Source organism: Schistocerca cancellata, chromosome 2 (genome assembly GCF_023864275.1).
Source record: "Schistocerca cancellata isolate TAMUIC-IGC-003103 chromosome 2, iqSchCanc2.1, whole genome shotgun sequence".
In the NCBI taxonomy this organism is placed as follows: domain Eukaryota; kingdom Metazoa; phylum Arthropoda; class Insecta; order Orthoptera; family Acrididae; genus Schistocerca; species Schistocerca cancellata.
In genome coordinates, this window is record NC_064627.1 from 442,097,327 (window position 1) to 442,113,926 (window position 16,600).

At 39.4% G+C, this 16,600-nt stretch overlaps 1 protein-coding gene across 9 annotated transcripts in view; it reads right to left on the reverse strand.

The window, feature by feature from the left end:
* Window positions 1-16,600, reverse strand: part of LOC126161915 (uncharacterized) — a 103,317-nt gene that overhangs the window by 37,497 nt on the left and 49,220 nt on the right. For 5 of the 9 annotated variants that reach the window (XM_049918085.1, XM_049918077.1, XM_049918083.1 and 2 more), the window contains one exon: window positions 14,101-14,367. In XM_049918085.1, the coding sequence (XP_049774042.1) occupies window positions 14,101-14,367 (267 nt within the window). The remainder of the gene's footprint in view (window positions 1-14,100; window positions 14,368-16,600) is intronic. The other 4 variants (XM_049918078.1, XM_049918081.1, XM_049918082.1 and 1 more) reach the window with 1 other exon arrangement.

Here is a 16,600-nt window from a genome sequence, read left to right on the forward strand (position 1 = left end):
ATTGTTTACAGAACATTTTATACCTTTTATGAGATGTGAAGTGGATGGGAGGGTTTGTATTAGTTTTGGAAGGGGTGGGTAGTGTAAGTACAAACCTGTGACTGGTTCTTCACCATTTGCCATTCCATAGGGGTTGCTAAGATTTTTCTTCGGGGACTTCAAAGGTGAAGGTGAGAATGTCTGTTCTGTAGGAGGTGTTTAACATCATATCTCCTCTGGCTTCTCACTCAAGTACCGGCGAAGTGGGAATTCTGGGGAAGGGGGGTGGGAAGGGTTTCCTGTCTTTGGGGCTATCTTCTTTCTCTTCTTCAATCTTAGCAACAATTTCTACTTTTTCCTTTATTACTTCTCCTCTGAGTACCGGTCTATCTTTTCCTCTTTCCACATGCATGTACTTCCATTGCTGAAGTCCTTCTTATTTTCCGTGGTTTCCAATAACCTTCAACTTATTTCATATAAGCAGGCCAAAGAATCAGGCTAAACAAACACACTTACGCATACACATGCCATAACACGAAGATGCAAACAATGAAAGTCCAGATTAAAAGGATGTGAGAACCATCAAGTGTTGTAGGGGGAAAGAACGTGCACATAGAGAAATATGCATTTATGTTTGTTCATTGTGATGGTTCTACATCGCCTAGGTACTTGAAAACAACTATCATGTTGATAAGGAGCATAACTAATGAGCGTAATTCAAGGAGGAACTAATTGTGATAATTATTCAGGAATGTCAGTCTAACAAATATTCTGACGACTTGTAGGATAGTAGGACTCTTATAACCTAAGTAAGCATCTTATATATCGAACAATGTATGTAGGCATGAAGTAAATGCGGGAAACATAGAAGTTGATACATAAAGGAGGACTCGAGAAGTATGAAAAAGTGAGCATGAAGGATGAAGTAGGTTCTAGTTTTACCAGATAATATTTAGTTATAGTGTACTTAAAGATGTATACTAGGGCAATGAACCATGAGGCCTACTCAAGAAGGATAAGGGGGGACACACCCAGCATATATTGAATGAAAAGGGCAGCTAGGCAGACCTATACTGTGTGAACAGGGGCACCAAGAAGGGGATTGACCTGTACCATAGCAAAATAGGAATTAAAAAAAAAAAGGGGGGGTGCACCTACCAAAACAGGAGGAGAAAGGGTACTCATAGGATCAACCTGTATGTGAGGTATGGGTACTGTTTCTAGAGGGGAAAGGACAGTATCATGACAAAAGTCATATAATTTTGTAGAAATTATTCTGGTAGCATTATTATATTTTATGAGTGTCAATAGGAACACTTATTTTGCCCTGAGTTCCTCCAGACTACAAGAAGTTTATAAATAATAAGACCATTGTGTACTAAAGAAGTAGTACAAAGAATTAGAATAAAGAATCATTGTGAACACCTGGAGTTTGCAATTGGAAATTGAGATAGAGTCCTAACGAATCCTAACTATTAGAAAAACTTACCAGACCATGATGGAATATTCGGGGTTGATGTCAAAATAGAGTGAGAGCAAAATAAATGAAAGATTAGCTAAAATTTATTCTAAATGAGTACAAAGATCTATGTTGGAATGTATATTGTTAGAATTGTATGTGATACAAATTTACATAATGATTGTATAAAATATCACGTGTTCCATTTTAGGGGGGAGAATATGTATCGAGAATTTCGGAGTAAATTCTAGAGCTATTCGGCCTTCCACCGTTTCGAACACACGACATTTTAGAGGTGAGTTGGAGAAATGATTACGCCCTACTGCACATCGCCTATTTGTATGTGCAGGTCAAAAAACAGTTACAAGAAAAAGATGGACCCGGCAGCCAAATAGCGGCTGACAAGTATCTGCTGTACGGTCCACAGAGTTTCCGTGTACGGCTAGAGAAGAACAAGAAAAGTTTATGTAGTATTCTGTGCTCTTTAGTGTCTGTGTTGATTGTAAAAAAACACTAATGAACAATTGAAAACAGATTTCTATGTTCATCCACATAATGGACTCGCTTGAGACTAGGGACTTTTAACTTACTTCATGTCTTGGCTGTGAATGAAGCCAATGTTGTTGATGTTCATAAATTATTTGGTTATCAAACCAATCCTGCCCCCATGAACCATGTACCCTGCCGTTGGTGGGGAGGCTTGCATGCCTCAGAGATACAGATGGCCGTACCATAGGTGCAACCACAACAGAGGGGTATCTGTTGAGAGGCCAGACAAATGTGTGGTTCCTGAAGAGGGGCAGCAGCCTTTTCAGTAGTTGCAGGGGCAACAGTCTGGATGATTGACTGATCTGGCCTTGCAACACTAACCAAAATGGCCTTGCTGTGCTGGTACTGTGAACGGCTGAAAGTAAGGGGGAACTACAGCCGTAATTTTTCCCGAGGGCATGCAGCTTTACTGTATGGTTAAATGATGATGGTGTCCTCTTGGGTATAATATTCCGGAGGTAAAATAGTCCCCCATTCGGATCTGCGGGCGGGGACAACTTAAGAGGACGTCGTCGTCAGGAGAAAGAAAACTGGCATTCTACGGATCGGAACGTGGAATGTCAGATCCCTTAATTGGGCAGGTAGGTTAGAAAATTTAAAAAGGGAAATGGATAGGTTGAAGTTAGATATAGTGGGAATTAGTGCAGTTCGGTGGCAGGAGGAACAAGACTTTTGGTCAGGTGAATACAGGGTTATAAATACAAAATCAAATAGGGGTAATGCAGGAGTAGGTTTAATAATGAATAAAAAAATAGGAGTGCAGGTAAGCTACTACCAACAGCATAGTGAATGCATTATTGTGGCCAAGATAGACATGAATCCATGCCTACTACAGTAGTACAAGTTTATATTTCAACTAGCTCTGCAGATGATGAAGAAATTGATGAAATGTATGATGAGATAAAAGAAATTATTCAGGTAGTGAAGGGAGACGAAAATTTAATAGTCATGGGTGACTGGAATTCGAGAGTAGGAAAAGGGAGAGAAGGAAACGTAGTGGGTGAATGTGGATTGGGGGAGAGAAATGAAAGAGGAAGCTGTCTGCTAGAATTTTGCACAGAGCATAACTTAATCATAGCTAACACTTGGTTCAAGAATCATAAAAGAAGGTTGTATACATGGAAGAATCCTGGAGATACTAGAAGATATCAGATACATTATATAATTGTAAGACAGAGATTTAGGAACAAGGTTTTAAATTTTACGACATTTCCAGGGGCAGATGTGGACTCTGACCACAATCTATTGGTTGTGAACTGTAGATTAAAACTGAAGAAACTGCAAAAAGGTGGGAATTTAAGGAGATGGGACCTGGATAAACCGACTAAACCAGAGTTTGTACAGAGTTTCAGGGAGAGCATAAGGCAACAATTGACAGGAATTGGGGAAAGAAATACAGTAGAAGAGGAATGGGTAGCTCTGAGGGATGAAGTAGTGAAGGCAGCAGAGGATCAAGTAGGTAAAAAGACGAGGGCTAGTAGAAATCCTTGCGTAAAAGAAGAAATATTGAATTTAATTGATGAAATGAGAAAATATAAAAACACAGTAAATGAAGCAGGCAAAAACAAATACAAACGTATCAAAAATGAGATCGACAGGAAGTACAAAATGGCTAAGCAGGGATGGCTAAAGGACAAATGTAAGGATGTAGAGGCTTATCTCACTAGGGGTAAGACAGATACTGCCTACAGGAAAATTAAAGAGACTTTTGGAGGAAAGAGAACCACTTGCATGAATATCAAGAGTGTTGGTGGAAACCCAGTTCTAAGCAAGTAAGGGAAAGCAGAAAGGTGGAAGGAGTATATAGAGGGTCTATACAAGGGCAATGTACTTGAGGATAATATTATGGAAATGGAAGAGGATGTAGATGAAGATGAAATGGGAGATACGATACTGCGTGAAGAGTTTGACAGAGCACAGAAAGACCAGAGTCAAATCAAGGCATCGGGAGTAGACAACATTCCATTGGAACTACTGACGACCTTGGGAGAGCCAGTCCTGACAAAACTCTACCATCTGGTGAGCAAGATGTATGAGACAGGCGAAATACCCTCAGACTTCAAGAAGAATATAATAATTCCAATCCCAAAGAAAGCAGGTGTTGACAGATGTGAAAATTACCGAACTATCAGTTTAATAAGTCACAGCTGCAAAATACTAACACGAATTATTTACAGACGAATGGAAAAACTGGTAGAAGCCGACCTCGGCGAAGATCAGTTTGGATTCCGCAGAAATGTAGGAACACGTGAGGCAATACTGACCCTATGACTTATCTTAGAAAATAGATTAAGGAAAGGCAAACCACATTTCTAGCATTTGTGACTTAGAGAAAGCTTTTGACAATGTTGACTGGAATACTCTCTTTCAAATTCTAAGGGTGGCAGGGGTAAAATACAGGAAGCGAAAGGCTATTTACAATTTGTACAAAAACCATATGGCTGTTATAAGAGTCGAGGGCCATGAAAAGGAAGCAGCGGTTGGGAAGGGAGTGATACAGGGTTGTAGGCTCTCCCCAATGTTATTCAATCTGTATATTGAGCAAGCAGTAAAGGAAACAAAAGAAAAATTTGGAGTAGGTATTGAAGTCCATGGAGAAGAAATAAAAACATTGAGGTTCGACAATGACATTGTAAATCTGTCAGAGACAGCAAAGGACTTGGAAGAGCAGTTGAACAGAATGGACAGTGTCTTGAAAGGAGGATATAAGATGAACATCAACAAAAGCAAAACGAGGATAATGGAATGTAGTCGAATTAAGTTGGGTGATGCTGAGGGAATTAGATTAGGAAATGAGGCACTTAAAGTAGTAAAGGAGTTTTGCTATTTGGGGAGCAAAATAACTGATGATGGTCGAAGTAGAGAGGATATAAAACATAGACTGGCAATGGCAAGGAAAGCGTTTCTGAAGAAGAGAAATTTGTTAACATCGTGTATAGATTTAAGTGTCAGGAAGTCGTTTCTGAAAGTATTTGTATGGAGTGTAGCCATGTATGAAAGTGAAACATGAACGATAAATAGTTTGGACAAGAAGAGAATAGAAGCTTTTGAAATATGGTGCTACAGACGAATGCTGAAGATTAGATGGGTAGATCACATAACTAATGAGGAGGTATTGAATAGAATTGGGGAGAAGAGGAGTTTGTGGCACAACTTGACAAGAAGAAGGGACCGGTTGGTAGGACATGTTCTGAGGCATCAAGGGATCACAAATTTAGTATTGGAGGGCAGTGTGGAGGGTAAAAATCGTAGAGGGAGACCAATTGATGAATACACTAAGCAGATTCAGAAGGATGTAGGTTGCAGTAAGTACTGGGAGATGAACAAGCTTGCACAGGATAGAGTGGCATGGAGAGCTGCATCAAACCAGTCTCAGGACTGAAGACAACAACAACAACAACAACAACAACAACAACAACAACATCAAACCAATGATATTTGAATATGTGTAAATGAATCTAATGTTTAAGGACTAAGTTAGCAAGAAGAAGTTGTTGTCTGGGGAAGTTGAAAATATAAAGTGATTGAACTGAAAAGTATTCTACGAGTACCAAATTATTTCAAGGATAGAGAAGTAGTTTAATAAATTCCTTTAAACAGCTATAGTCTTCGGAGAAGAAGCTTTTGGGAGATCAACATAGCTGATTACACAGAGAAGAGGATCGGCTACACACAACATGCAAGTTAACTGACTTGAGAGATGTGTGAGCCTTGCAACCCAATACCACACTGTCTCTTGTCGTCCAAAAAATGTTAGACATGGTTCTGCAAGGCAGCAGGCAGAGTATGGAAACAAACATTGATTTCCAAGTCCAATGAAACTATAGACTTTTGTTAAATACTAAAAGAGGTAATAAAATGTGTAGATAGATGGAATAAGTTATCATTAACAATTAGACACACTATGTCAAAAGCAAATTAGAGAATGATGATAACTTGCAAAACAAAAAGTCAAACTCACACGTTGCTGTATAATCTGTCCTGCCACTGTGTTGCAAAATTGGTGTGCTGCAACCTTAAATTGTTTCATGCACATATTTTCCTCAGTCAAGTAACAGGACAATATGAAGGCAGGAAAAACGCTACTGGTGTGGTGTAAGAGATGGCATTTACATCAGTAAAAAAATTGTTTTCAATGTTGGTTTTTATCATGCAATAACAGAAGTCAAGTTTTTACTCTGAGAGAGAAAACAGTGAATGCAGCAAAGGATCAAAAGGACAAAAAGACAAGAATCCATAGAAACGCTTGCATAACATTCAAGAGACTGAATTTAATTTACTAAAGGAGAAAATATATAAATGCAGCAAATGAAGCAGGCAAAAGGGAATATAGACCTCTAAAAATAAGACTGACAGAAAGTGTGAAACGCCTAAGCAGGGACGGCTAGAGGACAAATGTAAAGTTGTAGAACCACATTATCTACAGGAAAATTGCAGTACCTCTGGAGGAAAATTAAGAGCTCTGATAGCTAGCCACAACTAAGCAAGGGAGGTGAAGCTGGATGGTGAAAGAAATATACACAAGGGCAGTGCAACGAAAATGAACTTCAAAACAGTATTACAGAAAGGGAATAGGGAGTCAATGCAGATGAGATGGAAGGTATGTTACTGTGAGAACAATGTGTAAGTGGGAACCAATGCCCCTCAGAATTGCAGAGATTCTTGGGATAGCCACCCATGAGAAAATTATTCCACCTTGTATGCAAGATATGTGAACGGGCACAATATCCCCAGACTTCAAGGAGAATGTAATAATTCCACTTCCAAAGAAGGAAGATGCTGATAATCATGTGTGAACACCACTGAACCAGCAGCTAACAAGTCATAGTTGCAAAATACTGATATGAATTATTTACAGAAGAATATTAAAAGTCAACATGGGAAAGATTAGTTTTGGTTCCAGAGAAATTTGGGAACGCATACAGCAATATTGACACTATGACTTATCTCAGGAAATATGTTAAACAAAGGCAAATCTAAGTTTATACTGTTTGTGAATTCTGAGAAAACTTTTGATAACACTGACTGGAATACTCTCTTTGGAAATTTCAAGGTAGAAGGATAAAAGACTGGGACGAAAGATTACTCACAACACGTACAGATACCAGAATGGATTTATAAGAGTCGGAGGACATGAAAGGAAAGACTAGCTGAGAAGAGGGTGAGATTGCGTTGTAACCTATCCCAATGTAATTCAATCTATACACTTAATGGTTCAAATGGCTCTGAGCACTATGGATTGGACTTAACATCTATGATCATCAGTCCCCTAGAACTTAGAACTACTTAAACCTAACTAACCTAAGGACATCACACACATCCATGACCGAGGCAGGATTCGAATCTGCGACCGTAGCAGCCACGCGGCTCCGGACTGAGCGCCTAGAACCGCTAGACCACCGCGGCCGGCTAATCTATACACTTAATAAGCACCAAAGAAAACACACGAGATATATGGAAAAGGATTTTCTCAATTGTCCTGATTTTTTTTTTTTATTTTTTCAAACTGAATACTCTGGATTTAATCATAAGAAGTTTGCAATTTAGATCATTAAAACAAAATGGTGGCAATACCTTATTACCAGAATAAACACCATTTTCTCCAAAAACAAGAACAATTTTTATTATTTACAAAAAATCATTAAAAAAACAAAGCAGACTCTCTCCTAAGTGTATATCTTGTAAACAAAAACAGTGAAAGTCTTCATCTCGTGGTGGTGATGATTATCAGTCTTTAGTAGTGAGTATGTCCTCCCCACACACAGATCAGTACTTCCATCCTGTGAGGCACACTTTGTATGAGGTTCTACTCCTCAATGGGAGCTCCAGTGGCGTCCTGAAGATTGTCAGGTCGATTCGGATGCTGTGCAATGGCCACGTTGAACAGGTCCCATGAACTGCATTCATGTCTGGAGACTTTACTGCCCAATGCAGTCAATTGATGTTGAATCTCTGAAAACACTGAGACACTACTATAGTGCATTTACAAGTAGTTGTGACTTTTCACGTTTGGCTGACCAGCGGGGTACACGACGCCACTGCCCAGGTAACACCAATGAAGAGCCAACTTTCCCTTCCACACCACCAGCGGTTCGGCTGGTAAAGTTCAACAAAGAGTGCCACATGGTGTCCCATATTAGATGCATCAGATCTCATCATAAAGTTGTATTTTCTGTCCCTGAAGTGTTCTGTAGTTGTCAGATATTGTGAGCATGGCATTGTGTTGGCATTGCATTAGTAACAAAAGTGCAGTACATCTGAATACAAAATTTGCAATAAAAGTGTCATCCAAGAACATGTTCACCAGCTAGGTAGATAACATTCTGCTGCAAAACATTCCACAGATTTCGACAATAGTAATGGACACGACGCCACACTACTCTGTTGTGATGTATAAAGCTCCAACAATTCAGTCGAGGAAAGTGGACATTTTACTCTGGGTACAAAGGAATGTACCTTGAGATAAAGTTGAAGCATGTATAGCACAAAGTTAATGGAACTTGTAGTGCCGTACAAGTCAAAACTTCACACTACCAGGTCAACAAACTGGCTAATTGTAAAGGTAATAGTTTAATCAGGCTTCCTCCATATCATGTTCATTTAAATCTGACAGAGTATATGGGCCTAGGTGAAAAATAAAGTGGCAAAAAACAACAAGAAGCTTACACTCACTTAGGTTTAAATGCTGACAAAAGAAGCCACCACAAAGGTTACACGAAAGGACTAGGCTTAAGTTGTCAGCCATACGAAGAAGGTAGTTGATGAGACATTGATTCATGAAGGACTGTAACAAGTTTTGAGGAATACTTCTGCTTCTTTCATCAAAACACAACAGTTTTGAAATATTCACCTCACTAATATTCTAAAGCAGTTGAAATTGCAACAGAATCCTGGAATAGTGTATTATGAAACTAACAACTGAGTACAGGTCAGGTCAATACTTTATGGAGCAGCCCATTCACAATACAAAAACTAACTTCTTCACTTATATTGTTACAAAACCCACAGCAGTTCTTGTTTCACCAGCTATTGATAGCCCTCAATAATTAAATTACATCACTGAAAAAATCTGTAGTTGTTTGAATACCGTGGTAGATATGAAAGTTTCACATGTGGCAAAACACTGTCATCTTTGGACAGTATCATTTGCCAAAATCTTGTTTTGATATCTCAAACTGTTTAGGAGATATGAGGAATTTATGAATCTTTCATTCTAGTCTTTTCACCGACATACACGTTCATCATGGAGCACTTTACATACATTCCATTTTCTCAAGATTGGAAAACAGACAGCAATGTACTTCCAATTTTAAAGTATAATTTAATTTATCATCTCCATTTAATACATAGCAAAATTTAACCTAACATGCACCAAACACAAATTCATAGTGATACCTATTTTTCATTGCAAACTAAGAATTTCTTGCAGTAGTTTACATACTATCAAAATGTCAGAATAACTATGACACTAATAAAATGATAGGCCGTACATTATGAAACTGATGAATTAAACTATAAGATGTGCGAGAATGAGAGATTATTACCGAATAGTTTCTTCAAAATCATTTGACTAAGACTGCAGATTTGCCAGCTTGCAGCAAGGCAGCACTGTGGTTAGCACACTGGACTTGCATTCGGGAGGACAAAGGTTCAAACACATGTCCGGCCATCCTGATTTAGGTTTTCTGTGCTTTCTCTAAATCATTTAAGGCAAACGCTGGGCTGGTTCCTTCAAGAGCGCATTGCCACTTTCCTTCTCCATCCTTTCCTAATCTGACCATGTGCTCCATCTCTAATGACATCATTTTCAATGGGTGTTAAATACTAATCCTCTCTTCCCTGACCGGCTTGCACAGCTTACTGTTCATGCAGTCAAGTGAGCCTGACAGGTTCCGCACCAAGTATGCCTGGCATTATACTGTGATCACTTGCTGATGCACCAAGCACACACTGGCAACTATGCTACCCTCCACTCACTCCATACTGAACTGTCAAAAGTCGCAACTTATTTTAAACGCACTGTAGAGCATGGTGCGGTCTTCCATTGTCAACAACTAGGATGAAGTTGTCACTGACTTCACATCTGTAGTGCCTTGAAATCATTCGTAGGACCTCTTGGAGCTATCAGAGACCAGTCAAATTGCTACAGATTGGAATTAGAGGGATCCGCAGTCCCACCATTATTGCCACCCAGAACATTACACTTCCACCTGCAAATGGATGGACTTAGTGAATGTATCGGCATTCCTAGTGTTGTCAAGCATTTATCCAAATACATCTAGTGTTTGGTTGCAAACTGATCCTGGTCTCATCAGCAAACATTCTGCAGTGGTCCAATACTGATGTGCAAGAGCACTGGTCCTCCAATTGTGTCAGTTCGGTGCAAAGCTTCTAATCGATCTTCTGGAATGAAGACCACCCCGATGCAATCTTCTATGCACTGTTTGGTCTAAGATACGAATCCCTGCTGCCCGGAAGAAGTCATTTCCAATATTTCTGACAGTTGATACAGGGTGCCTGCAAGCCGACAGTTGAAGGAAAAGCTCCTGCATTGGTGTTGTCATACAAAGGATGACCACTATGATGCCTGTTGTTCACATTTCCCATCTCTCTGCATTTTCTCCACACACTAGACACACCACTTTGACATGTAACTGACTGACAATATCTTGCTTTGTTTGACCGGTTGAAAGTAAATGCACTATCCTGATTCAATCAAGTGTTGTATGCTTCTATGTGGCATGTTATTGCAGTGCCGAATACAAACTGAATGAAACTGTTGTTGATACTGGACTGCCCATGGTGTCCCACTGCAGCACGATATTTTTAAATGATTGGGAAACAGCCACAAAGCATGCCAGTAGTAATCACCATCCAGTACATTGGCTCTAATTGGATAATGCATGAAGTGCCTAGGTCAAAGTGACCTCTAATATTGTAGACTACATTTTACGATAGTATTCCAAACTTTTGTTGGGCAGTGTATGTACTTTGCTTGTACTAATTTCATTTGTTTATTTAGCATTTGATGCTCCATAATAATAAGAAGTACATTAAGAGTTACAAAGAAGGAAATTATAAACAGCTAGTTACATAAACAAAAGGGAGAACACACAGATTAATAGATAATATAATGATGCAGTTCTTCAATATGTGGTACCATCCGCACAACTTTGCTGCATTCACAGATTGGAAAGAACTGCCCTCCTCAAATGTAGAAAGTGGGAGCTATTCTTTCTGTTCTACATCTCATTTGATTCAGTTTGCATCAGGATACAAGAGGAAAGTTTGAAGCCCGGGACTCTGACAGTTGGTTGTGACTCACAAGAAGATTCACTCGAGTACTCATGATCACTGTAATATTCAGATAGACGGTTGAAGCTATTGGCTAATAATCTCAAGGTTGTTCTCAAGACTATTTGATAATCAGATTGCAGAACCTCACTGCCTGATATTTTTTATGGAAAGAGAAGATTATTCTGCATTCCCATAGCAAACCAAGTGAGGGCTTGCTGCCTTCTTAAGCGAGCTGGTGCAATGATGCTTAGCACCAGGAAACCACTGAATATGCCTAGGCAAAGCGTACCAGCATAGGCTAACAAAATATGCTTACCATTTTGGTTTCAATGTACTCTACCTAAAAGTAATGACAGGATGCGTATCAGTTGTTTGAGATAGATAACGTTGTGTGCTGCTCGTGTCAAATTTCTTTTTTGGAGAATCATTTATTATCAGAATCACCGACAGTGTTGACTAGAACACACTGCTGCATCTGTATTATTCCTTTAAAAAGCACAATCAGTTTTGTAACATTAGTTACATTATCAGGTAAAGTCCTGAATAAAAAGAAACCGTGAAATAATATCCTGAAGTGACAACCTTGGATAAAAAGAATATCAAAACATTTCCAAAAACGGCTGAGTGCAAGTAATATGGCAATGACTCATACTTACAATTACAGCATGATACTGTAGTACAACTGATATTAAACTTTCTCTCCTGATCTCTAGAATTTCCCTCCATTCTAAAAATGATGTCAGAGACCACGACAGACCCATGTAGAAAGGGGGCTGATAGCCAGAATCTAAAATGATATATAAATAAACTTTTAAAGTACAGTGTGATGAGAGGAACAAAAGAAAACAGAAAAATGGAAAAACTGGATCTGACAAGTGGAGTACAGGCCAGCAGCACAGCTGATTGCAGACTAACACGGAAATATACGCTGGGCCACTAGACAGGTGTCGCATGTCCAGAAGAGCTATGGCAGACTCTCGAGTGTGAAAAAAGTACTATGAATTGGGTTAACAGAAGGTTACAAAGTCAGACACAAAAGAACATATAAACTGTATACTATTAGAGGGCATAAATGGCAGTGTGTGGGAAACTATTAAAAATGTTAAAACTAAGGGGAGAAGGACCCATAAAATATCAAATCATAAAAAAACCAGTGACGCAATGGTGAAAAACAGGGGGGGGGGGGGGGGGGGGGGGGGGGGGGAATAAAGAATGAGGCAATGTGGAATGCACAGACAGGTAAATGAGCTGGGTTATTCATTGATATGATCAAAATTAACTAAGGTTGTTTTTGTGTTTCAATTCAAGTTTGGTGATGAGAGTAAAATTGTTTTTAGGCATGGTAAATCTCTATCTCTTCTAGACCATTAAGCACACCGCCCTTACGTTCCCTATGCAACATCGAGAGGTTGGACAAAATGTCTCATAACAGAGTTACCTGTCTGAGAAAAAAAGAGACCCCAAAGCTGAGTTAGAACCCAAGCCAGACGAATGTTCTCTAAATCTACCCACCTGGATGATATATTCATTCAGCCAGTCATTACATATAATTCAGTAAACCCCTGGAGACTTGAAAGGATCACCCTTGATTCGTTCTTTTCCCTGCGTCTGAATCTCTCCCCATTATTCCTGGGAATGAAATATAATGGGACAATCTTACATGTTAAAAGCTGTTTGGCCATGCGACATGAAATACTACCATAGCATAGAACACTATGATATGAGGAGATTTTAGTAGTACATTTACTTAATGTATTATGCCCTACCGCGCAACTGCTACAGTCGCAGGTTCGAATCCTGCCTCGGGTATGGATGTGTGTGATATCCTTAGGTTACTTAGGTTTAAGTAGTTCTAAGTCTAGGGGACTGATGACCTCAGATATTAAGTCCCACAGTGCTTAGAGCCATTTGAACCATATTACGCCCTCCTGGGTCTCTTTATGGTCTGATATTTCATGAGTCCCTCCCCTTAAAGTTTTTCAAAGAGTTTTGACATTTTTAATAGTTTCCCACACTAAGCCATTTATGCCTCTAATAGTGCCCAGTTTATATGTTTTATTGTAGTATTTGAATTTGTAATCTTGTAGAGTCCACCTTAGCTCTTCTAAAACTGTGCCACATGCCTAGGGGCCTTTCACACATTTCCATGTTAGTCTGCGGCCAGCTATGGTGCTGCCCTGTACTCCACTCACTGGAACCAGTAGAACGTCATATGGTCTTCTCTGGTTTTCCTTTCTTCTGTTCCCATTTGTTTCCTCCCTCACACCATACCTAACCGTTTTTTATATTCCTTTTGAGGTTCTGGCTATTAGCTCCCCTTCTACACTAGTCTATTGTGGGCTGTGACACAATGTTTAGAATGGAGTGAAATTCTAGACATTGGGGGAAAAAGTTTAATATTAATTTTACTCCAGTATCATGTTGTAATTGTAAGTATTGATCATCACCAAATGTCAGATTAATTGCATTCAGCCAATTATGGCAATGATCTGACATTCTTTCTAACCAAGGTTGTCACTTCCTGGAATTCTTTCATGGCTCTTTCTATTCATAACTCCACTTAATGATGTAACTAAAGTTACGAAACTGGTTGCGCTTTTTAAATAAAGTAACAATACACCTGCAGAGGAGCTTTTTACGCAACATGAAGTCTTTAAGCTGTGGATGGTCCGTAAAATAAACTTTTGTCCCCCCTCATTAAATCAACTGAGCAAGAACTGGCAATTTTAGAATCTTGCCCCCATCTCGGATAAATTTCTGTGGATGTGAATGCACTTAACACATTTACAATAACAAATCATAATGGTAACCAATACCTCCCCAAGAACACGGCCGACATCATCGCGGGCATGTATGCAGATGGTGGGCCTGGGCGCCTTTGCAGGGGACGGCCAGTCAGAGGTGCCGTGGTAGCAGAGCCCGCCACTAGAGCGACGCCACACGGCCACCTCCAGGCACAGCCGCTCCCAGCGGGAGCAGACGCGAGAGGCAGCACCCAGTAACTCGTCCACCGACAGCCGTGACAGGATCTCTAGCAGCATCTCGTCTGGCAACAAGTCCACTGGTGTCGCCGGCATTACCTGCTGGTACCAAGTGGACTATAATCAGCCAACACGTGGAGGAAGAGGTGGTATAATTTTGATTTTTCATACATATTGCCACAATTTCTTTCCTATCTACGTAAGAGCTGCTGTGCACATACTGTGTCATGTCTTTGACTTATTTATACAACAATTTTTGAGGAATGTTGGTTGGGGCAAAAAAATACAATTTGTTTTATGGAGCCCTGCACAATCTGGGAAAAATATTTTGCTGGTAATTTGAGCCACATGGTATAAATTCAAAATATTAAACCAGAATTTGCAAGAAAGACAGTTTTATTAAATCAAATATAATTATAAGAGTGTACATTGTACAATTCTACTTCGAGATCATCCCCATACTTAGATTTATTTAAAAAATTGTGTTTACCAAGATCCTTACAGCTTCAATACTTTGAAAAAACACTTCATCTATTTACACAAATCACATACATAAATTAAGTCTTACAACCGGCACACTCACTATGAGCTGACATTTCAGAGCATACGCTACACCCACAGTTCACCAACACCATCTTCTGTATACATCACATCACACGGAGGCAAGCAGTGGCATCACTGATAGGCTTGCTAACATCAAATGCAGCTTCAGGATTGGACTCACCCGAATCTAAGTCCGAATAACATGACTCGCCATCAAAATCTCTGAGTGATAGAAGCAATTTTCTCTTGTAAACTTCTTGGGAATCTATTATTAGCACTATTATTATTATTATTATTGCTGTTGATTTCTTGTTCTCCATTTGGTATGGTGACTTCCTTTCTCTTACAAGGTCCTTCCTAGATTCTTTCACGACACTTTCACAAATTCTTTGAATTTCCTTTTACATTCTTTCTCTGCTCTCCTCTGTTCTGCATTAAATAGCACCACTTTACATGGGGATGATGATATTAAAACAACTTTTATAAACTTAGGGCCTTTGTATGTAATTTTTTTGTTTGGGCTTTGAAATGGGCCAAATGTCTCCTGGTGAAAGAGCTACTTTAGGTTTCACTGATGTGCGAAGTTTGGAGGGACCAGCTTCTTCTATATCCCAAGAACATGGCAAAATATTGTGGTTGGAATTATTTGAGGTCCCAACAGAACTTTTAGATTTCACCTCTTCAGAAGACTCAATAGCAATTTATCCTTTAGAGAAAGCATTCCACTGTTGTTGGAGATTTCACAGATCTAACTATGACATGTTGCCTCCAGAGGAAGAAAAACTGGCTTCACTAAAAACCAGACAGTTTAAGAGTAAATTCCTGACACTGTGAATTATTGGCAGCAATTTTATCAGTCTGACACATTAGGTAAGCCTTGTCAAATAGTTCTGAAATGCCATATGGTCCAAGGTTTCTGTCATTATTGCACATCCATTGCCGAATATTTTCACTGTACTAGTATTTCATTGAGCCAATAGATGTCTTGTCCAAGGGTTGCATTTTATGGGTTGTATGGGGGGGAGGCTTATGACGGTAATGTGATTATTCCGAGCAATAACAACCATCTCAATATTTTTTGGATGTGTGTTATGCACACCAAGAATTAGGAGGATAGGATCTTCTGCTGTGGGCTTAGTCTTCTTAATTACGTGTCTAAACCAGCCTGTAATTAGATTTCCTTGAATAAAATCAGAAAGATGGCATATTCCAATGACACCGGGTAATACATCTTCCGTTAAAATCTCTACAACGTTTATGCTTTGGAAAATCATCAGTGGTGGTGGTATAAGTGTTCCAACAGCATTCAAACAACACAAAATAATAATGAGAGTCACTCTCTCAGCAGCACTTAAAGCTCTAATCTGCCGTTTGCCTCTAAGACCAATCACTCGAAGAACCTTGCTTTGCACGATGGATATCTCTCTTCCACCCACACTGAAAATACGATCTGGTGGATACCTAATGTTCATCAAGCTCAGGCTCCAGAATGTTGAAAAATTTGTTTACAGCTTCCTTAGTGAACCATTAGCATGAGAAAGTGAAGTTGCTGAAGGTTTTAGAACAGACAGAACACTTTTGTGGTGGTTCATGAATTGGTTGAACCATGCACATCCTGCAATTTCACTGCTGAAAGAACGTGAGATTCCATTTTTCTTGTATAAATGGAAATATAAACTCTGCACGTCGTCTCTTGTAAGGCCATATAGATTCCATTTCAATTAAATATTTAACAAGTTCGTCTTCCGTATTAGCAGACAAAATTGGCTTCCTCCCGATTTTTCGGCTAAAT